Source organism: Ruditapes philippinarum, unplaced genomic scaffold (assembly GCF_026571515.1).
Source record: "Ruditapes philippinarum isolate M1 unplaced genomic scaffold, ASM2657151v2 ctg3956_1_1_1_1, whole genome shotgun sequence".
NCBI classification, from domain to species: Eukaryota; Metazoa; Mollusca; class Bivalvia; order Venerida; family Veneridae; genus Ruditapes; species Ruditapes philippinarum.
In genome coordinates, this window is record NW_026858936.1 from 229,633 (window position 1) to 254,193 (window position 24,561).

Consider the following 24,561-nt stretch of genomic DNA (forward strand, 5'->3'; position numbering starts at 1 on the left):
GCTCTGAAATTACCTGATCGGAAACACTTGGTTGGGGCGAAAGAGATTCTTTGCAAAAAGTGTAACAGAAGGACAATTTTAACTGAGGTAAGAAGAAAAATCTGATCGAGTCTAATATTTCATCGTCAAGTATAATACCGTTAACGATCATATTTACCGATAAACAACAAAAGTCAAGAAACAATTACACATACAATCGGAAAAGTAGCTATGCATGGAAAAAAATGACAACACGTTTGAACTACTTTACGTCTTTTCAAAAAGACTACTTTCATACTACAAAACAGACGTGATCGTGCCAAAGTGACGCTTCGTTCCATGTACTTAGGCGTCATACATATTAGCGCAATTCCCCGACAATACAATACAATATTGCAAGATATGTAATGTGTAAAATTCACTAATCGAAAATTTATTTTGTACAAAATAATGGCGATTACTGTGGCGAAGCAAGTTGTCCATACATATACTTCTTCACATGTTCTGTTTCTATTTTTTTATTCCGTCAGTCGTGTATTGTCGAGCTACTTGGAGGTCGAGATTCATAACTTCAATTTAACAAAAGAAACGCATTGTTCCTTTCTACACTAGTTTGTGCCTTAAGGGTATAAACCAGCCCCCCCACCCCCCCAAGAAAAGACAGTAGTACAAGATTTCAGCAAATGCAAGGCATATCAGGCCCAAAAATGCACCTTACTGTTCTGTAAGGTTAAATTGTGGAAACTGATCTAAAAATGTAACCAAAATGTTTCATATTTAGCGTAAAAAAGTTCGAAAAATTGTTCTGCTTTTTCTCCGAAATAATTTGTCTGTCTAGTTCTTTAAAAATAATATACCAAACAAGTTCAAAAAACGAGCGAAAGAAAGACTGATAGACATTTAAAAGATCAGTGTAAGGACATATACACATGTATCATAAGCTGTCACAATAGTTTGATAAGGCTTTATGATCAATATGTCTTTTTCTCCTATACAAACTTTACCAAATTAGAAACATGTTATATAATCGGTCGCTATTGGAAGAAGTTTGGGAGGCTGTTTGATGAACAACAAAGAGGTTAAGAATAAGAAAGTCATTTTCAAATCCAAAAATAAGCTTAGTTAACATCCATCTCATTTACAAAACACAATACATGGTATACAGCCATCAACTACAATTTAACTTGGATATGGATCAGAATATAATCCATGTGAAATAATTTAGTCCCTGCAAACTTTAAAATTTTAATAATTGTATAGTATAGCTAGATTAAAACGTTGCGACAATTATATCTGTAGACAATTATGACAGGTACACCCAAGGTTTTTGCAGCAGATAAATAATTACCTGTAAGTGTTGTAAGACCCCACTTCATACGATCTGTCTGCATAAGAAATTTTAATGTCCTTAGAGCAAAAGAATGAAAACAATGTTAATGGCCTGCGATAACAAATTGTAACTACCACTTTAAATATAAAAAGACGGTATGAGGCATAAATAGATAATACATTGCTGCCGTATAAGTTATAGCAGATGTAGATTATATATTTGTATCACGCAGGAGTAAAGTTCATATGATCCTGCGCTTCACTTGACTCTTTTACTGTTTATTTTAAATTATTGATCAGAAATATTGAAAGAAAACGCATCGGATTAACAATACTCATTAAAGGTGGTTGGTTTATTATAACTTTAACGGTTGGGGAAAACAATTATGATAATTTAAAAAAAACACAAATAAAATAGCTTTTAATTTTCTAAATTTATTGTTAATGAAAGTTGAAATACTCGAGCTGATTCAAGCCAATTTAAAAAATAATATCTGCCAAACTTTTTTATTGTGAAAACAGAAAACCGTACTATATATATAACGAAAAATCCGAATTTTATGTTGACTTGCTCAAATAAACACACGATGAATAAGTGTGTTTGGAGAGCCTTAAACAATAAAGGGTAAAAGGCAAAATGCATCTTTTTCTTGCATTTATATCTATAGAATTTCGAGGATGCATTATAATGCCGTAGTCCACAGAGTGATAGATTAAAAAAAGTCTAAAGACTTCTGTACATATATATGCACGTAAAAAGGTAATCGCGTTTTCTTATAAAAAAAAAGATCTCATTAATTTTCCCCCTTTTTTAATTTTTTTTATTGTTTTTTCGGATAAGAACCCGTGCAGAATAAATCAATAATTAAATTTTCTTTTTTGACACCCAAACAATTTTTTTTTTTCCAAAAAATGATCTATCAAAAAAAACCAACCCTCAAATTCAACGATCTCCAAAAAATTCTTTGTTGAATGTAATAAAACATGAAAACGAATTTTTTCAAAAACATAATTTACAAAATTTTCTTTTTTAAAGTATCAAAACATACAATCATAATTGAAGAAAACAGATTTTTGTTGAAAAAAAAAACAGTGAATTTTTACGAAATTTTAAAAGTCTTTTATTCTTTTTTTTTAAAAATCAGCACAAGGGTTTTAAGATCGCCCTATTTTAAAAAAAACTTTGTTTAAATTTACCAAAAAGATATGAACAGGATTTCATTCAGTTATTTCCTTTTGATTCACAAATTCATTCACAACTTTATAACCGTTAATTTAAACGTAAGTTACCTTTCTAACCTTTCTAACCTTTCATTTTTAAGTAAGTAAATATATATATTATTGAACAGTGATATGTTTCGGTTCGATGAGTTATTTGAAAACTTGAGAAATATGACACTATAAATGTTTATACCTTTCTAACCTTTCTAACCTTTCATTTTTAAGTAAGTAAATATATATATTATTGAACAGTGATATGTTTCGGTTCGATAAGTTATTTGAAAACTTGAGAAATATGATACTACAAATGTTTTGAAAAATTGGTAAGCAACTGACATTTATAGTTTGATAAACATAGTTAAAACTTATTTCACATCGGTTGGTTTTAACAATTTTAATTTCTTCTTCAATATTTACAGACAAATTACAATCTTTATATTGCTTTCAAGGTCATTTTTTTATTTCTGCCTTATATTTTATTTTAAGTTCACATAACTTCATTTGAATAATATTTATTTCAAATCTAATAGCATGTAACAAATGAACTTCCAGCATTTGCACAATGTGATTTCTATGTGATGAGAAGTACAAATGCATGAACCATTCCTTGATCTTATCTCATCAATTTTAGGTTTGTTACTTTTTTTGCTTGTCAATCTTTCAATATCACAACACTATAATTGTACTATTAAACCACGTTTTCATATTAAGAGTCCAAAAAGAAAATCAGATCAAACAATTTTTTTGTTCATCTAACCTCGTGCAAATTTCAAAGTAAAAATGTCAATATCACAGATAAACATTCCTGACAGTCGTAGGAATATCAGTGTAAAAATACAGATGTCTTGGTGATTATATAGACATTGGCGTGATGCGTATATCGATAAGAATGTAATAATTATCATCTACAAGGTTGATTGACTATAGTCATTTGTAATTCAGAAACCACCTTTATTCAAGACAACGCCAGCATCTTTCCTAGGAAATGTTACATGATACGTGTCTATATAATTCACCGTCACGATGGTATGTTCAATGATAAATATGTTTTGTAAATAAGCTATTTCTTAGAAATATTTATGACTTGGTAAATACATGTATGTATATATCTATCATAAATTGTTTTACGTGCATCCAATTATTTGCTTGACATTGTTACAAAGATGTACTGATACATTAAAAATAATTAACTCTTGTATGTGCTGAACATATCCGATTCATAGTGAGTGTATTCTAAATGATTGAGCATAAACAAGAAAAAAAATAAAGATACACAAAATGGTTACAAAACAGAGAAAAACAATTTTCATAAAGAAACCAAAACGCAGAAAAATGAAAATGTTACAGGCTCGAACTTTTAGTACATGGACAGAAGTGGTAGTTACAAGCTATCTTCTACGCCCCTAGCCTCGGCATAAGCAGATTCAACATCTTAAATGAATTTGTGAAAATTTGATTTTGAAACATACGCAGATGTGTCCATATGGCGGTTATCATGGAACTTCCATGAAGAGCGTTATATGCTACACGGACACATTAGTGCTTGTGCCCTGAACGAGAAAACGATTAAAGAAACTAAAAGGAATAAAATTTTGAAAAGAAATTAACTTGATACCACACATATAATATTAAAAAAGTATAAAGAATAAAAATTAAAAACGGTAATGTCCAGACGGAATTTTACCTATATAACAAATTGTATACTTTCGTTTGTTTGTCTTTTTGATTGTTTATTTGTTTGGTTCTTTGGGATTGTTTAGCGTTTGTTTTTGTTGTGTGTGTTTTTTTGTTGTTGTTTTCTTGTTGTTTTTGTGCCTTTGATCTTACAAAATGGTATGAATACTTAGATAATTTTTACTGTGACCACTGACAAAATTATAGGGATGTGATGTGGCCACGTATACTCTGTCCTGCTTATTTAAGTAAAAATTCCTAATTATTTGACCATTCGCTTTAACCGGGGAAGGGATAATTCACACATGGAGACTTTTAAAGGGTTTTTTGGCCCATTTTTTGGGGTGTAAACAATTAACAAGTGACGGTTTGCAATTTCGGAGTTTTTGACGGTATCAGTCGATTCATGCTGTTAGCCTTACTGTAAGTAAAGACGACACAAAGTAATAGCCAATTTTTTTGATGAAATAACCCCTTCCCTTGGATGTATTTCAATATGTTTAACAATCTGTAAAACACCCCATAATTTTTGTTTTTTTCCCAAAACTGAAAAAAATTATTCATAAAGTAACAATTGTTGAAAAAAACATGAAAGGGTTAGCAAAGGGCTTTGTATTAAGACAAGCTTATTTTGTAATTTTTAGAAAAGTATCAAATTTTTAAAAATTATTTTGGCTTGCTTTGGAATTGTTAAGGGGCGAGAAAATTTTCCAGTTTTTCAGCCCCTTTAAAGTCTTTTAAAAGCGAAAAAGCGCTCAAACCCCGGGGTAGGGCGATTTTACATTTTTTATTTTTGCCATGAGGACAAAACGAAACAAGTCTGCAATTTTCATGTCATTTTGTTGCGATTAATGCTTCCGAGGTATCACCGTTCTTCCAGATTTTTTATTTATGCAAAGATATTGGTAATACTTATAATCATATTTTCATGTTTAATGATTATTGATGTCTGTTTTCTAAACATTCGGTTATTGCTGTGTGGTATCAGGCCTAAAATCCTATTAGATGTTGGTTAAAACATTAAACAATTGCTTTTTAAGCGATTTTTGCTTTTAAAAAATCCTGAAACTGCCGACTATTCCTGTTTTGTATCAGAATATTTCATTTGAATGTAACATAAGGTACAGACAAAAAGTGTTGCCATTGAATGCTGTGTAAAACTGTTTTACCGTTTACATACTTGCTGGCCAAAATACAGAAGAATGGGGTTTTATCAAATACAAATGCATGTATGTAATGATTGTAATAACATACCTGGTTTAGCATGTGAGAATATGTCATTAAGGTGTAAGGAAGATTCAACTTTCTTTGAAGCTGTGCAGTTGAATGCTGTCATACCTAAAGCAAGTTTCAGTAAGAACTCTGGAATGTAAATGTTTCCCAGATTGACATACATTATTCCTTATTGAAATACATTATTAAAACTCCATTTTATTGATTAACACAATAGAGAAAAACGGAATCTCTAAATAACGCCAAAATCGAAAAAAACATTGAAAATAATGCAGGCTGTTCATGGGGGGAAAGTTACCATCAGAATTTAACAATTCAACATTTAGAAAACGAATATAATAAAGTTTATAATTTTGAAACAACCGCAAATGTATTTATACGGTGGTCATGTTTTAGACATTTAGTGTCACACTTTGTTGCCATTCTCTGAAAATTGGCGTATGGTCCCCAGGTATAAAAAAATGTGTGACAATAACGAGAAAACAATGGGCGTGACTATACATAATTAAATTTTGAAAATGGGTCTGATGTAACGAAACCTGCATTTCACAGCCAAGACGTCAAAAACAGCATGTACAATATTCTTAGGATGATTATAGCATACTGTTACCACATCAATTGAAATTGAAGAAACTAGCAAATACCACAAACATGAACACATATATTTTGTTTTTCCGTCAAATGTGTTACACATGACACATACTTAGGAGCAAGTTATATGTCTGTGTTGAATGTATTATTTAGCATTTATCATGATTTTGGCAATAAAAGTTCAAATTTACACATCAAACGTTTGAAATAATACTGTTCTTTGTTTCATGTAAAGCTTGCATTAGGCGGTGCGCAACTTTTCGGCCCTTTCCGCCAGTCTTCGGATAAGTACCTCGAACGAAGTAGTAAGAATTCACAGAACGGATACGGTAGTTCGGTCTTACTAACGCTAAGAACCTCAATATGCAAACAAATATCAATTTAATGCTAGGAGTTAAAGACTGAATTTATAGCAATATATCAAGTAAAAGTCCACCTTAATTAAGTAAACTTACAGATATAACAGTGAACAGTACATTATTTATATACTTCTCTTATTATGTTGAAACCGAAAGTACAAAATGTCTACCTGTTTACATTTATTCGGACTTGGTAATAATTGTACATCGGTGAGCATTTTTAAATTGATTATGATTGTGAGACATATGCTCAATCTTTACTTGACCGAAAAAAACTATATTTTTCTTTGGATGTCAAATTTATACAAAAGCCTGAGCTCTATATTTATTTACATCTAAAACCACGTAGTGGAAATACTTTAAATCATTATTAAGTCCAATGTTATTATGAATAATAGCCGAGGACGTCCCGATTGAGGCGGGTGACGTTGTTAAGTCTGTTTCAAATTTGTGATCATTTAATTAGGATATACGTTGAGGAAAGGAGAATAAGTCACCTTTGTGGAGTTTTGATGATGTTAATAGATGACAAGAACATACCTGGACAAGCGTCACTGTCGTAGCTGTCATGTATAGTCTAAAACAGTGAATGATAATAAAATATAAATAACAGTGTCAATTATATATTTATATCAATACTGTTTACTTGTATGATCATAACATAATCGAACTTTTTATTTATATCATTTATATAACAACTAGATCTGCAATTATTAGATTTTATTATATATAACATTTATTTTTCCGCAAAACTTACAGTCACATCAAAGGCCAAAACAAAAATGCTTGTATTTGTTTAATTTAAACTTATTTGACGATATAAGAAAAAGAATAATTAGGAAATCATTACCAGATTAACAACTGCCTGCAACATGGTACTCAGTTTGCCACATGTTTTGTTACGATCAGTAGTTTTGTCAGTCTCAACTATAAACTGGCCTAAAAGGTCTGGGTTCCCTTGACTTGTTATGTCTAAGGTAGAGCACCATTCTGATTCGACCTTGTGCTGTCTTAACAGGCGCCAGTGCACGACCAATGGAAGTAAGACACTTATGTTGACGATTGCTATGGCAACCAATGTCGTTAGAGTACATTTTAATTTCTGTAAAAGTAAATGGTATTATAGAAATGCAAAGAATCTAGTTCAAACATTTCTTTTTTATTCTACTATACTAGCATTGCGAAAAAAATACATTCGCATGCTTATTCAAAATTCATTCCAAATTTATCGATTAAAGACAAGCGATTTCGGGTTCATGTTAATATTAACAAAAATATATAAACGGAATCAGCAGAGTGGCACGGAGGTTGATTCCTCGGTTCCCGTTGATTTGTTCTTTGCGGTACTGCACTTCCTTGATAGGGCAAGGGAAGATAAACCGGACCAAACATTTGATTGAAATATTTACCAATATAGTGTTCTGCGCATACGTTGAAGGGGAATAAATATAACAAGACGCTTTAAAAGACAATGTGTATACTGTGCATACACTATGCAGAAATTGTAACTGTGTACATGGGAAGAAAACTGCAACGCTTTATTTAGGCGTTTTCATCTTGATCTTATGTTATAGGAAAGGAATACTGATGTAACATCATTATTGATAATAAATGAAAGGAGTAAATTTAAGAACAATATTATATCACCGTTTATTGCATTATGGCCTATCTTTGTAACATTATGTGCATACTTGTTTATATTGTTAGTAGATTTATCATCTTTGGTCATGACTTTCTTTTGTCATTTTTAACATTTTCTTGTTAATTCGGCTTAATTTATTATAAAGATTCAGTAATGGGAAACCAGCGTTAAAGAAACAGTATACCCGAGACGAAAACATTATGTACCGTTAAATATCGATATATTTGAAATCATGTATGTGAAAGTGAGTTGTAGTCAAATAGGCAAACGTCAGTATGTGTACGACATTAAAACTGAACGTTACAAAATAATCAATTGCTACTACACGCATAAACGAATAACACCCAGTTTAACCTGCATGTAATGTTTTGATATTCCAATAGTGGATTTAAACTCTATTATCTTCCGTATTGAAACGTTCCTGTGATAAAGCCTTTAAATTACTTTTAATGTCAATGTAGATATCTTTTAATCCGTTAAAACTTATTTCTAGCTACATCGATTAAGTTTTTATTGCAACTTCATGTATGCTTGAAAAGAGAACACCTGTATAAACCGTTTTGTTTTATTTACATACATTATTTACTTCAAGAAACTCATTTAGGCAGAATACAAGCCTTTATAATAAGCCGTTATTTGCTTATCATAATTACATTACATTATCATTATATCGAACTTCTAACATCAGGATGTCTAAGGCTTATTGATTCTTTAAATACTTTTAATAAGATTACACGTGTATTTTCATACATGAATAACAAATATATTTTGATGACTATCAGACACTGGATTTCTTACATCATATTTGTATCCACAATATCCCTTTTCAAACTTTTATCATGTAAGATGGTACGTGCTCAAAACAACATTTATCGCGATACAGAGTATCGGCAAGAGCACGTATTACGCATCTAGACTCATGCTAATTTTCACGAAAATCGCAAACTCGGTTAGATTGAGTTTTTACATTGTGAATACTAAAAGAGCACAACATTCCCTACGGTTCCGAGCGGTACTCATCGTTGTGCCTTTAACTATACAATCAACACAACACGACTTATTACTTTAGTGAATTATTTTAAACATCACAACAGCAGTTTTGAAGTACCGTGAGGCAGCTGTAAAAACTGCCCCGTACTTATACTTCAGTGTTGTTATATTTGTTCTGGTTCTTCGGAACCATTGATTAACACCTTGTAGTGGTGAAAATTGAATACCGCTCCAATACGGTGGAAGGAGGCGTGAAGAATGTTGCACTATTCCTTTATCATCATGCACAGACTCAATCATAACGTCTCTGAAATGTCCATGTTATATTGTTGTGATTAATGCTTTCGAGGCATCACACGCCTTTAAGATCTCTCTTCCAGATCTTAATACACCACAATAGAAGGTCGGATAGTTCAGTCGGTAGAGCCGCTGTACAAATTGCACAGGGTGAGAAAAATGTGCAGCCTGACCGGGACTCGAACCCGGGACCCTCGAAATACCGTACCGTTGATTTACCGACTAAGCTATCCGGCCGCTAACCTTAATAATGAAAAGTTTTGAATCGTGACATTTCATTGAAGAAAGACATGCATAATGAAGCAATAATATAGTTCAAAGTCGTGAGTACTTGCATAAACGAATTAAATTCAGTTTTTCCTTCAGGCTGATGTATTTGTATTTAAACGCCTTTATCTTTCGTGTTAAAACGTTCCAGTGAACTACATTAAATTATAATTATGTTCAAACAATCTTATTTTGGCAGCTTTGAAGAGGCACAGAATTATATATAACACAAATAGTTTCTTTTAACTTTTAAATCTTCTTTATTATCTACTTATATCGGGTATAAAAATAGGCAGACGAAATTAAATACAACTCATTAAGTTTTGATTGAATCATAGTTTGGAGACAATTCTATTGAAAATGTGTGAGTCATACATGCACAGTGTTTTAACTGGAGTGAAGTTAAAAATAACTCCAACTACACTATCTGTCGGGATTTAAAAGAGCACGCTCATTCATTGGCTCATATTTTTTCTGAGGTGTACATATTGTGGCAACAGAGAAAGTGATAACTATAGAGAGTCGTATTCAAATGCACGTCCAATGTTTCAAGAAACATGTGTTTATGTTTGCATTTTATACAAATGCCTTGTAACACCGCAAAACGTCCGTACCGCAAAACGTTCGTATATGGACGTTTTGCGGCGCATATCATTCACATTGTTCTGACGTACATTTTGCGGCAAAAAGGCATGGTCCTGCCGAATAACGTCCATATTTTAAAGTTTATGTAATTTTCGTTAATTTTGACCTGTTATTATCAGGTGTTATTGTGTGTTAATTTTAGCTCACCTAAGTATGCGCCTGTCTGTCTGTCCGTCCAAACTCTAGCATCCACATACCCTAAGCGATATGTCCAGAGTTATCTGCCCTTGAATTACAATATCTGTTATATTTCACATTGTTACCACTCCAACGCTTTCATTTCTTCTTCAATATTGACAATTTTCAACAAAATATCTATGACCATAAAATCTCAACAAAGTTAGATTATGGGCTAAATCTAACAAAAAAAAAAAAAAAAAAAAAAAAAAACAAACAAACAAAAAAACAAACAACAACATAAAAAAACGCACTATATTTCACATTGTTAGTGCTTTCGTTTCTTCTCAATTCTTAAATTTTTTTATACAGAATATGTATAACAATAAGGTCTCGATAAAGTTCATTTATGAGTTAAAACGACTGAATATGTAAAGAGTTATTTGCCTTTGAATAATAAAAATAAAGTTGCCTTTTAAAAGGAAAGGCTTGCACAGTTGTGCCTTCATCCCAACCCTTTAAAATTGTTTTTTTTTTGTTTCAATTTATTATCACAATTTTTTTTAATTACGGTATTTGAATATCATAAAGGGTTTATTTAGTTGTTTCTTTTGTAAAAACGAATATTTTTTGGTCAAAACGATTTGAAATCTATTCTCTATTGTATAAAACTTATAAAGAAAACAATCAATCATAAAAATACTAACTATTCTATCATACTGAAAAGGAAACAAGTGTGCACATTTCATTTCAAGAGAAATTATTCGTTTTGGCAGTTGCTAATTTCATTTATATAGCATCTTTATGGACAAGTAAATGCACTAAAATACTTCGTTACGTGGTACCAATTAATATAGCATGTATCAACTATGTTACACGACCACAGATACGATGCGCTATTTGTAGTTCAGCACGTGGTAAGGTTAATGATATGCATGGGCTATTTTTAGATTACCTCACTGCGTTCATTAGATCTAAATATAACTCGATCATGCTGATTTGGTAAGCAAGACCACCCTTTGGAGACGTAACCATCCTCTATTGTATCAGGTATATATGTTAATATACGTACCTGATTGTATAAAACTAATACAGACAAAAACAATTATAAAAGAAACTAACTTTTGTGTCTTGAAAAAGAATTGAAACGGAACAATTTCGTTTATAATTTATTACGGTTTAAACCGATAAATCAAGTAAAAATAGAAATCCTATTTATATAAACAAACTGGGATTACCGAAGTAACTAAAATAGCTTAGATTTCCGTAATATTACTTCGTCTGATTCCGCAGTATGACGAAATCGCCCGAATTGTCATGATTGCAATCGGAACTACATCGGCTATTATCATTAAACCGAAGAGTGACGGAAAGGGCCAAAAAGTTGCGATTGGCACGATTGCAGCTGGTTTCCCGTTCAATCATGCACTAACAAATGTAAGCAGGAAACCACCTAACCGGAACAACTTTTCCAAAACAAATGGGCAATAAAGACATATTTTAAAGTCATATTATTGAATTGTGATAAAACTGCCATTTCTTTGTTATCAATGATCAGATGTCATTTCTATATTTATGACAGGACAGACATCTTGAATAGTTCAACTATGATATTGACCTTGAAATGACATTGACCTCAAGGTCACTATTGAATTTTGCTTAAATTACCATATATTTGTCATTTACAGATATTGGGATATTGATGACAATTTCAGACGTAGAATTGAGTACTGATATCAGTTACCCAGATTCTGACCAAGTACATGAAATGTACTTGCTTTTTATTTGTAATATTCAATGCTATCTATCCTTGTCATGCACAGCCTTTATATGCAGGTGGGCGATATAAGGCCACCATGACCTTTTTGCTTTGTTCAATTATAAAATTACATTGTTCAATTATAAAATTACATTATGACATTCAAACAAAACGCTAACATAACGATATTTTAAAATATGCTTTAGTTTTTATCAATAGAACACATTGAACTTATTTTTCATAATTTCCTTTGCGGAAGAATGTTTGTTATAATATACTCTATTACACATTATCTATGTAACCTATAGGCGAAATGTTTTGTTCTTCAGGCGATAAAACAATGCGGTTTTAGTAAAGGGACGGACTTTCCGACTAACCTGTAGATTAAATCATTTTTCAAAGTTATATTTTATGACAATTTGAAACTTGCATTTACTAGATTTGTAGTTCAAAATATTTGAGCCGCGTCAAGCAGAAATGCATACTATCGTCATTTGTTTCCACATATTGATGATGTTCAAACATTACAATCTCATCTTTGAGAAAATATATTAAAAGTTACAGGGTTAGTTACTGACCCGATACGAGGATACACGGTTGTGTAGGAAACCATAACGGGACTCAACCCAGAGAACCGTATATTACGGTATCTAACCCTTTAACGATTCTATCACGCCGAAAACCTTCCTCATCGTAATTTAGCATAACCAGGGAGACCATACCACGTGACAATATGTTAATACAGCAAGTAACAAGAAATATCTTTAAAAAAGATAAACGGCGTTGATGGAAAATATTTTCATGTATAAGACAGAAAGAAATATAGAGCAGCAAAGCGGACGCAGTATAGCCGTCCTTTTCTGTATGTCTATAAGATTACATTTATTTCAATATCATCGTTTTTATATCTCTGCTGCTGCTGCTGCTGCTGCTGCTGCTGCTGCTGCTGCTGCTGCTTGGTTCCATTCCATAAAAAATCTATTCGAAAAACATCCTCGGCTTAAGCATATTTCTTTTTTTAATAAAAAAAGTCAGAATTATATAGGATCACAAAAATATTGCACTTTAATGTTTATTTCGTCATATCTTTACCTGAAACAATATGAAAGTGACAGAACCAATAAAAGTAACGTTTATAATGAATATATTTTAATACAGAAAATATGGACGATATGCGACGCAAAGACACACTCTCGCCGCAAAACGTACCAAGTACGATATGCACCGCAAAACGTCAACATGTGTACGATATGCGACGCAAAACGTCCACGTGCGTACGTTTTGCGGTAGCCAGATTTTTTCGATGCGCTTTTTATAACATGTTTAAAATTATACAAATTGAAATAATTATACTCTTTTTATATTGTCTGAAGAGCTTCCATTAGTACGATTAAAAGAAAATTATCTAGACAAGAAAATAAGAAAAACAAGTAATATAACACTACATGAACATGTAAATACAATATTTAGTTTTGCATTTTTAAGTCTATATATGAATACTTTGACATCGCAAACAATTGAAATGAAGTGAAATCTTATTTGTGTGACTTTGCTCACAAGCGAATTTACAAAGAACAAAAATCATAGTTTCAACAAAAATAGCTTGTTATATTTTTCCTATGATCTTATTTAAATTGCCCTATAAAATAATGGCTCTTTTAACTGCATATTGGGAACGACTAAACATGCTGTTAATTTTGTTAATGAAAATAAATATAACCCTACTTTTTCGTGTGTATCATATAAGCGTTCATATATCGGTTTATAACAATATCAACATTTATTTATTATTTAAACTATATTACCTTAAAATTGTATGTATTTCCTTCTGACATTTCACGTACGCCCCTTTCCTCCATACTTGTTCGTGTTCACACACACAATAAACCCTACAAAACATTTAAACACACAGTAAATAGAAACACCTAGATACCGGTCGATTATTTTCTGAATTACGTGTCACTTATTGTAAACAGATTGGCCCTGATATGCGTTAAATGATTCAATCAATTTTGTTTTAGTTGCATAAGTATTGTACATATAAAGGTTTTGATTTTTTTCTTCTGAAACTGGACTACTATTATTTATATGAGAACATAATATCAATTTCATACTGGTGTAATGTTTTATGGCCTAATGGTGAAACGTAAAGAATGACTGACAGTGAAACGTCTGTTAACAAACTATGATGCAGAGGGATGCAGCTTAATCTAAAAGTTAATCAGATTGATATACATCAATATTATCATGTGAATGAATGTACAATGTAGATAGTTTTGCGGTTTACTTTTATGTGCGATGTTACGTCAATAATGAATGTGATCACATATCCGAATTACCAATTTGCATGCGTAATTTGAATAAATATTCTTTTTGATTATTTATCAAAATATCAATATCAATGTAATTAAATTTACTGTCTAGAAAAATCTTAACACAAATGATCAACTTAATTAAAAAGGGGCTATACTTCAAACAACCTTGAGGGAATTGCAATTATTGGTATGTGCCAGGTTTCCTTGACAGGACACGCCTGACTAAAGACTAGTTCAATTATATGTGTATTTTTTTTACAATTTTACGGAATAAGAACATGAAAAAAACAAATGAAACATTTACTTTTTATCAACATACTAGTAATTGTTTATTCCCTTAAAGGGAGACACAGGCAGAATTTAATATCTTCGTTTTGAATTTTACATTCATTATTATGTAAATGCCCTCAAAATGAATACTATACTAGGCAGTCACAGGAACAAATCTTTTTCTCATTATAAGGCATTAAATGATAGGTTTTCTAACCTGACCAACGTTGGTCAGACAAGATCGTTAAGATTTCACAATAGTTGTCACAGTGAACTTTGGATACGTTAAACAACCTGTCAAATAAATGACTTAGACTTGTTTCAATCATACAATATCCACAGTTCTAGTATCTGTCATTGTAACTTTAAGGGTTTGTTCAAGACACAAATATTCGGTGATTCTGTCGACTTCTGAATTTCGTGCAACATATATAGATACAAGTATATTTACGCTTAAAACCCAAAATATAAAGAATTTAATACAGACATTCATGCAGGGATTTTTAAAAAGTGCCATTTTAGCGTGATTTGTGTTCATAAGACAATTTAATATGTTTATCATTAATTCGCCTGAGTATCCTTTAACCCTTTACCTCATATATACGCGAAACAACGCACTTTCGACCCCCACCCCTCTTTTAGGCCTCAAATAGTGAAAAAATGGTCATATTTGGGCCCCAAACACATGTTTTTGTTTGAGAATTGTTGTTAAAAAATGAGCACTTTTTCGGCGCTGTCCCCAATCCAAAAGATACATCAGGGGCTTGCCAGAAGGGGGACGTGCCCCCTCTGTTTAGGGGGTTTGAAGGGGGCGGTAGTCCCCTTCATCGCCCAGAAAATCTTGGACTTGTGAGAGGCTCAAAATGACCCCAGGTCGATCATAAGGTAACGTGTAACCAACGCTGAAAAGCCTTTGACTCTATCTCAATCCCTTGTGAAGTTGCAGCACTTTGAAATAAATTTTGATGGAAAAATCCAGGCAAAATAGTGATTTTTGGCAATTTTGAGATGTCCCCTCGTTGCCATGGTAACAGGAAATTTAAGACTGAGCATGTTGTTACAAAGGTAATGGTCCAGTTAACATTTGTGCCAAGTTTGATTAGTTTTGAAGCATTGTTCATAGTTTCATAGCAGTTTGAACTTGTAACAGGAGGCTTTTCAATGAAAACGGCCATTTTTCACAATATGCTCATGAGGGAAAGGGTTAAAAAAACTTGTTGTCGGCTGAATCCTTTAAGCGTAGCGTTCATATCAGAAAACAAAACATGAGTGCCTATGTTTGAGTCAAAGATATGATTATCTGATAATTAGCAGTGGATGCCAAAAGATAAAGGATTTCCTTATATTGCAAAAAGGGTACCTAAGTAGGGTGGAACATCTGACAAGTTATCCTGATTATTATTTGGCAATTCTGTTATTATTGATAAGTGAATATAACAGATACTTAAACGTCTTTTAATTTAATTTTTCTTATAATTTGGTCTATAGGTTTTAAACTTTTTAAATGTTTTGTAACAGAAACAATTTAGATAAAATAACAGTAATGATCTCCATATAGGTAAATATTTGTAGGCATTAGATAAATATTGTACCAATGAATGAACAAAAATTACAGGTAATAACACCCTGGAAGTCCAAAATAACTTAACCAAAGAACTCCAATCTTCATTCATATGTGCCAAATTACTTTAAATGAAACCTGATACCCGTATTTCTTTATTTGTTTCCTGTAAAAAAGTTTTTTGTTTATTTTTGATAATAGAAACAATAATTCCCGATATCTTTAACATTTAAAGATTTTTTATCAGTTGTACATGTAAAAAGATTTTATTTTACTTTGAAAATAAAAAAGAATATGAGGTTCCAAGAGTTAGTTTCGGCTAAGAGCGGATACTTTAAAGCACTTAATTTTGATGAAAGGTAGCGTTTACAAGCTCAAAGACAGAAAAAATGATTGCTCGCCGAATGGGTTTAATTCTTGTCAAGGGCAAATAGTTGGTTGGTTCCAGAAACAAATTCGAAAGTGCCTTTATATAATTATAGCTTCCTACACAATCAAACAAAAATAAATTCTTTATAAACGGATTAAAAAGTAAACCAAAGTAAAGTAAACTGAAATTGATTTATTTCTAAAAATAAAGTTGAGGCATTTTTTTTACGCTCTACAAACGAAATGTTTAACTCTTTATGTTTCACTTTTTTAAATATTACCTTTTAATTCAATATAAACTGATAAAAATAGAAAGCAATATTACTTTTTGTATAAAATAATCACCAGCAGGATATTTGAATGTAAACTTCGTTTCTGTTTAACCTAATAAATAAGTATTAAATCAAAGTAAAATAAGGAAGTATAATTTTCAGTTCGTTGGATATTTTTTAGAACACACCAAAAAGTCCATATTTTGTGCAGTCCTTTAATAATGATAAAGATGATTTAAATATATAATTAAGATTTTGAAACTGTCTTTATCAAGCACTTGAATCAGTTGATTTATCGTGTAAAATAGTTATCTGCGATATGACATACTAGATGTAGAGAATACCATGCTAGTGTCTGATATTATAAAATTTATCAGACAAGGCTAAGAAAAAATTGAAGAGAGAGGCTCTATCGAGCCTTTCCTATTTTTGTTCGAGCAGAGCCTGATAACTTTTATAATATTAGACACTTGCTTGGTATTCTCTTTATCATTTTTTCAATTTCAATTGTTGTTTGATTTTTTAAATTTTAATTGATACAAAAACCTATCAGAACCTCTCGTGTGCAGGCCGCGTGCAATAATATCCGAATTTATTGTCAAGGGTCAGAAATAGTCCCAAATGTTTTAGTTAATTGTAAGTGAGGCGTTTATATTTAAAATTTATATCCGATTCAAAGTTTATCAGTTAAATATTTCCAAACTAGTAACAAGAAAAAAATATTTCGTTCATTTTATTTCATTTCGCATATTTTTGATATTTTGGTATTAATATCGTCATCTTGAATTAACCAATGCATGAATTACGGACGTTCAACGTGCTTAATCGATATATACGAGCTTAAAATTGGCTAATGTCTTGCTTGTAAAATAGATTTATTTACTCACTCAATAAGATTACGTGTTTTTATTCAATATCAAGATTTTCATGAGACATATCAGTGTTACATTAATGAACAAAATATGAGAAAACACAAGTAAACAAGATTTGAAAATGTCGTTGAACAGCTGATTATACGGAAAAAAAGAAATTGAAAGTTTAGGCCTACCAGTTCATTGTCAAGTGTTTATATTTTTTAAATTTACAGACTTGAATAAAACATTCAGGTTGTTGACATGCAATACTGCGCCATAAATTATGGACTTTAAGTTGTTGCTGGATAAAGCAATCTGCTGTGATGAGTGGGTGAGGTAACTGATTTGGCCAGGATTCATTTGGCCAATTTGTGTCTCCGTTGAAGCTGCAGAATGAGATATTGACATTGTCTCTAATGATTTGTTTGTAATAGTGCCAGTTTGGTCTTTAAAACGCGATGGAGAATCTGACTGTAACTGTAGCTGATGGTCCAGTGGATGGATGGATTGCGGACCAATGCCAAAAGGTTAGAGCAATCATTTGCCTTTCTTCTGAAATTTCACTATAATTAATAATAGATTGAACATTTTTGCCCACTTATTGCCATTTTATCTGTTGGTGCAATATTGGAACTTTTGGACGAGATGTTTTCTTGCAGAGTGGTTTGTTAATCCTTATCGGGGTTAAATTCAGCATCTTTAGCCATTTTTTTAAGAAGGCCTCCATTTTTTTCACACCAAAATTCTGGAAACAAAGTGATCCCTCGGAAGCATTAATCACAACAAAATAACATAAGAATTGCAGACTCGGTTTGATTGAGTCTGTACATGAGGGATAATGAATAAGTGCAACATCCCTCACGCCCCCTAGCACCGGCTTGAGCGGTACACAATTCTCAACACTTTATAGTGTTGGCATCAATGATCCCGAAGGACCAGAAAATATAACAACACTGAAGTGAAGTACGGGGCAACTTTTTACGGCTGCCACACGGCACTTGACACCTGCTGTTGTGAAGTACAAAATTCTGGAAACAAAGTGATCCCTCGGAAGCATTAATCACAACAAAATAACATAAGAATTGCAGACTCGGTTTGATTGAGTCTGTACATGAGGGATAATGAATAAGTGCAACATCCCTCACGCCCCCTAGCACCGGCTTGAGCGGTACACAATTCTCAACACTTTATAGTGTTGGCATCAATGATCCCGAAGGACCAGAAAATATAACAACACTGAAGTGAAGTACGGGGCAACTTTTTACGGCTGCCACACGGCACTTGACACCTGCTGTTGTGAAGTACAAAATTCTGGAAACAAAGTGATCCCTCGGAAGCATTAATCACAACAAAATAACATAAGAATTGCAGACTCGGTTTGATTGAGTCTGTACATGAGGGATAATGAATAAGTGCAACATCCCTCACGCCCCCTAGCACCGGCTTGAGCGGTACACAATTCTCAACACTTTATAGTGTTGGCATCAATGATCCCGAAGGACCAGAAAATATAACAACACTGAAGTGAGAACAACTTTGAGAAGCCACTGGCATTGACCATTAGCGTCACTATTGATAGGGATTATTGCCGGAAAATGTAAAATGGAGATTCATCAGAAAGGCATGCTGCTGGACGATTTTCAGAATATCTTTTGTAAATTTCAATGGGGTCCCTATCATCACCTGGAATTGAATACATTCGGGGTCTGACTTTCCTTACATCACATGCATTTTCGTAATCCTGGTTTTAGTTTGGCGTTCATTGAATTCTAAAATATTCTAGACCCTCTGATGTTTTGCCAAGTTTGATATATCCCCATCTGAAAATAATTTGAAATGGAAAGAGTTATATTTTAATTTAAGTATTGTTTTAGAAATTGAAATTTTTTATTATAATCAGAATTAATCTTAGCTGCCTTGTTTAAATGAGAAATTGATTAGTATGTTAAATCAAGATAAGAAACAAATGGACGGGAAGAAATTTAATAATAACATTAAAACATGTAATGCTGCTGGAATTTTTTTATATAATTTTTGGATAGACTCTGGTCATCCATTGGACTTTTTGATCGGAAACAGTCAAATTATTAGTGTTTAGACATTCATAGGAATTTTGACCTCTTAAGTATGAAACTGTGCGCATAGGATGACATCATTTTGCCTTCATGAATGAAGTTGTAAATTCATATAATAAGAGATTATATATTGCTCTGTTGTTCCTCTAATTCCAAAATGAAGGCAATTGTTCCACCAAACATTGTTGAGTAATGCTGCTGGTGTCATGGCACCAAGTACACCTTTGATATACATTTGATTGACTTCCTTGTCGGAGAGTGACGATGCAACCCGTAGTTTATTACCTTTTCCTAACTTTTTTAGACAGTATTGTTTGGCCTTTAAGGCATCTATCTATTGTCAGAGAAAAGTGTGAGCCATTTTCTCTCATTATAAAAATGGGTAATTATTTCTCTGCATTGTTCGGTCAAAACTACCTTTAATGTAACGTTAAGAACTCGGTTCATATTCAGTACCATCTGCTTTCTTAATAAACAAAATAAAGTTTGCTCAATATGAATCAAGTTGATCAACAGTCATCTCATGAATCTCTATTTTTTCACCTTTTGTTTCAAGAAATCTTCTGAACTTATTTATGTCAGTTAAAGTTTTTCTCATGGTATTTTTGTTATCATGCTCCTCTATAAATTTATTAATATCACCTGCAGATAAATTCAAAAGTCTGATCTTGTTTCAGGAGGTTGTTCATTTAAAGTTGGCAATACAAGTTAATTTGCAGCACCAGAGACTGTCAACACAGGGGCACTCTCAGAAAGGCTGCTTTCAACAAGGCTGGGTGGTGTTGGTTCCATTTCATCATAAAAGTCAGTGATTGTTTATGCTGTATTTGTTCAGGAATTCATCTTGATCAATTTCTTCAACATGTATTTTCAGCTGATCCCAAATTAAGTCAAATTTGGTCTGACTCAAATAATCAGACATTTTTTAATGACTGTACTACACAAAGACAAGCTTATAAATTCTCTCTTATCATTTATCTTATTTTTATAAAAAGACAAAAAATTTGTTTTAATCTATTAAAAAGTGTTAAGCAATACAACAAAATAAAAATAAAACAGCAACAAAAATTTGTTGTGTTCTTAATATGTATTATTTTCATCCTATCAAAATATGTAGTATTTGTAGTATCCAATGTAAACAGTAGACTGGAAATGACCCGAAAAAAGTAGTTCCCTCAAGGTCTAAATGTGTATTTATGATGTGTCTGATAAAGCTTGGGGTGACTAAAGCTAAATTTATCATGCATGCCCTTAATCAACAGAAATCAATGTTATGACATGATAAAATACCGATCCAGTTAAGATATCGCGCGTGTTTGCTGAACTTCAAACTTGTGACAAGTAAAACTTATTAAAAATGACAAGTAAAACTAAAGAGATATCAAAATCATTAAAATGATACATTTTCAAAAAGCTTATACATTTGTCTATGGCAGCAGGTAAAAACAGTTACAGAAATGATACATCATTTTTTTCAGAGAACTTCTTAACTTTTGTTACGCAACTATACACATAATGAAAAACTGGATAAGTTGGTATGTTTTGCAACCTTATTTTAAGTGAAATGCATAGAAAGTTACAAACATTTTAACATTCAGCAATAGATTAAAAAGGTAACTTCAAATCGTGTATACTATAAAAGGATCAAATCTTAATATATTTAGTTTTAATTGCTACAGTATGCCTAATTTGTCACTTTTTGATAGACATTTGTGATATTTCAATTGAATATATTGGAACTGCTGATCTCTGTTATCTATGTCTTTGATTTGGGAAAATGTAGTTTTATAGTGACCCTTTTTTCTCAAGATATAGCAGTCTATGGTACCTGATATATCAATAAAGGCATGACGGATCAAAACATAATTATACGGACTAACTGAAAACAGATGTTTCTGTTCCATTTTATAAGCGTCTTTGTAATTGTGTTTGAATGTTTAGTACAATATACATGTACCATAAATATCACGTAAGTACCTCAGTTCAAGACTGATACTATTAAAATTGTAAAAATTAGCGCAAAGAAAAGGAAGTAAGGCAATCATATTCAATTACATCACAGTACATTCAATTTCTTTTAAAGTAAATCAACCAACTTGAAAATTATATGTACCCAATTTTGCATGAAAACTTCAAATATAGCCAGTTTGATTATGTTATAAAATATACAAATTTTAGACCTAACTTTTATGGAATTCACTTTATTAATAAAGGTTTAATTTAATTATATTTTTTCAAACATTTTGCACAAACAACAATGAATGTTTGAAAACATGTTTTAAGTGAGAATATGGATTAAACCTATGCTCGTCTTTTTATTGATTTTAAGATACTATAAGAAGTGTATCAAACAGGAAGTTTAAAAATTATTGAAATATGATTTGATAAAAACACAAATATTTTTACCAGAGTGCAAATCAACTCTGGTATGCTATTAGAACTGATATCCCCCGCAGAGGTATGACACAAATCACTTGATTGATACTTCTTAGGTCTATCTGTCTAAGAACATTATTATCATTATACAAATCATATACAATTGTTTAAGGTAGAGCAAAATAATAACTTTAGGAGATACAAATGACAGTGTCATGGCTTAATGTCATGCTTTTAAGTAATTCATTCAAAGTGTTTTACTTTAAAAATTATATTTAGGAATCAAGTGTATGTATGAAAGAATATAAATCTTTCCTCAAATTGTCAAGATTTACAAGTAAATGGTGATCAAAGACCTTATTAAATGTAATGTTCATGTTATCACTATTAAAGTCAAACATTTTCAAAACAATAATTCTGTAGAGCAAATCAGGAATGGAAGGTAATTTGCTGTATTTCTTTATAAAGATCCTGTATAGACTGTCTTTACAAATTAACAAAATACCATTACTTAAGATAATAACAACATTATGGGCGAAAATATCCACCATGCCCTTCTTAATATTCATGCAAACTTTGATTGAAACCTAGAAAATTAAGTGTGCCATTTGCATTCAAACTAAGAAACAAAAATTAAATGAAAAGGATGTTAATGTTTTGTTTAACATTCTACAATCGATTTCATAATTATCAGAAATAAATAATAAGTTTGTTGTATAATTTCTTTGTAAATTAATATTGAAAAACTATTTCAAAGGAATTAAGAAAAAAGATCAACAAGGTAGGCGACGTTCACAGAATGTTCAGAGAACGGAGAGACATGTTATCAATAAAGTGATCAGAACTAAAATGTATATTACATTGTCCGACAAGAAACACTTGAATGTATATATACTTCTTTCGTAGTTTGTTTTCACGTTTGACATTAAATTCTATCAACATAGTTTTTATATTTACTGTTTTATAATATTTCCCTCAAATGTACAACTTACACATGCTTGTTATAAAAGTTCCTTAACAAATCAAATGAAATATCAACAGGGTGAGAAGTAGCCATATCTCCTTGATTCTCATGAAACGTTGCTCCGACAACACTTGGCCCTCTGGTGAAGATCGGATGCAATTTGACAAAGCAAAAATGTGTTCAAGTAAAATTTACGTGTATGTCGTACTGCTATCTGATAATTATTCTAAAGAATTTCCGATGTCTTGTCAACATTTATTTTCAGCTGGGACAAACTGTAGAAAGACCCCGCTTCCTCAATCAGAACGTCTTTTTACAGTTTTTCCTTTTCTTAATATCTTTCTGAACACTCATCCAAGGCAATTTGTATTAGGTGTATATCAAAATAAAAAAATACAAAAAATGCAATTCAGTACTGTTTAAAGAGCTGTGCTTCCCTTTTGTTTAAAAATATAGTTTGTTAAAATGATATTGGTCAATCCAATTAGCGGCGGCCGTCTTAATCGCTATCTTTTATTTCATAGCCTGCACCAACATCAGAAAGAAATATTTGCTTAAACTACAAGCGAAACTGAAACTTTGATATATTGCAACCTTTGTTATATTTTGTTGCCACCGAATGTTCATTTAAGCGCCTCTTGTCACCCAACTAAGCCCATTCTTGCTTATGAAACATAAACTAACATATTGCACTTAAATGTTTATATTTTTAAAGATAATGTAAACTTAAGAATAATGGGCAAATAAATCTTTAAGGATCATACAAGAAATGCATGAACGATATTGAATGACTATTTCATAAAAATTGCTAATTTGCCTTCGTAATCAATTCAAAAAACTAACGAATTTTTAAATTTAATATGAACAAATGATTGGTATAAAAATAATTCTATTGGTAATTTGATATGCTTTCTGCACTAATAAAGGTATTTAATTTCAACAAGAGCGTATAAAGGAATAATTTGTATGATGATGTGACTTGAACTCTAAAGGTTTTGATAATATTGACTACACCACTGAGGTAGACAACTCAGTTTATCAAACAATTTAAACGGTGTGAAGAGTTGTCGTCACTTTTACAATATGTGTGTATACAATAAGATCACTTTGGTTTAATATTTTTCAAACACTAAGTTTTATTTTTTAAGATATCTTGAGCATAAATTTAGTGAGCAAAAGCAATATTGTAAATGTGTCTCTGCTATGAAAAGACATTGTAATTTAGGTATTGGGTGTAAGAAACACAGTTAGAATATATATGTGTATATAAAAAAAAAGAAAAAAAAAAGAAAAAAGGAAGCCTAGTGAGATGGCAATTTAATGTTAGAAAGATATAAAAGACATGAATGTATAACAGAAGCAGACATCTCATATTTTGTCAACAAACAAGCAACTTACTTCC

At 31.7% G+C, this 24,561-nt stretch overlaps 1 protein-coding gene across 1 annotated transcript in view; it reads right to left on the reverse strand.

The window, feature by feature from the left end:
• LOC132754719 (uncharacterized) overlaps window positions 1–24,561 on the reverse strand; it is a 64,015-nt gene that overhangs the window by 24,281 nt on the left and 15,173 nt on the right. The window contains exons 2-3 of the mRNA XM_060745398.1: window positions 7,237–7,488; window positions 6,927–6,963 (exon numbers count right to left, since the gene is read on the reverse strand). Coding sequence (XP_060601381.1) covers window positions 6,927–6,963; window positions 7,237–7,488 — 289 coding nt within the window. The remainder of the gene's footprint in view (window positions 1–6,926; window positions 6,964–7,236; window positions 7,489–24,561) is intronic.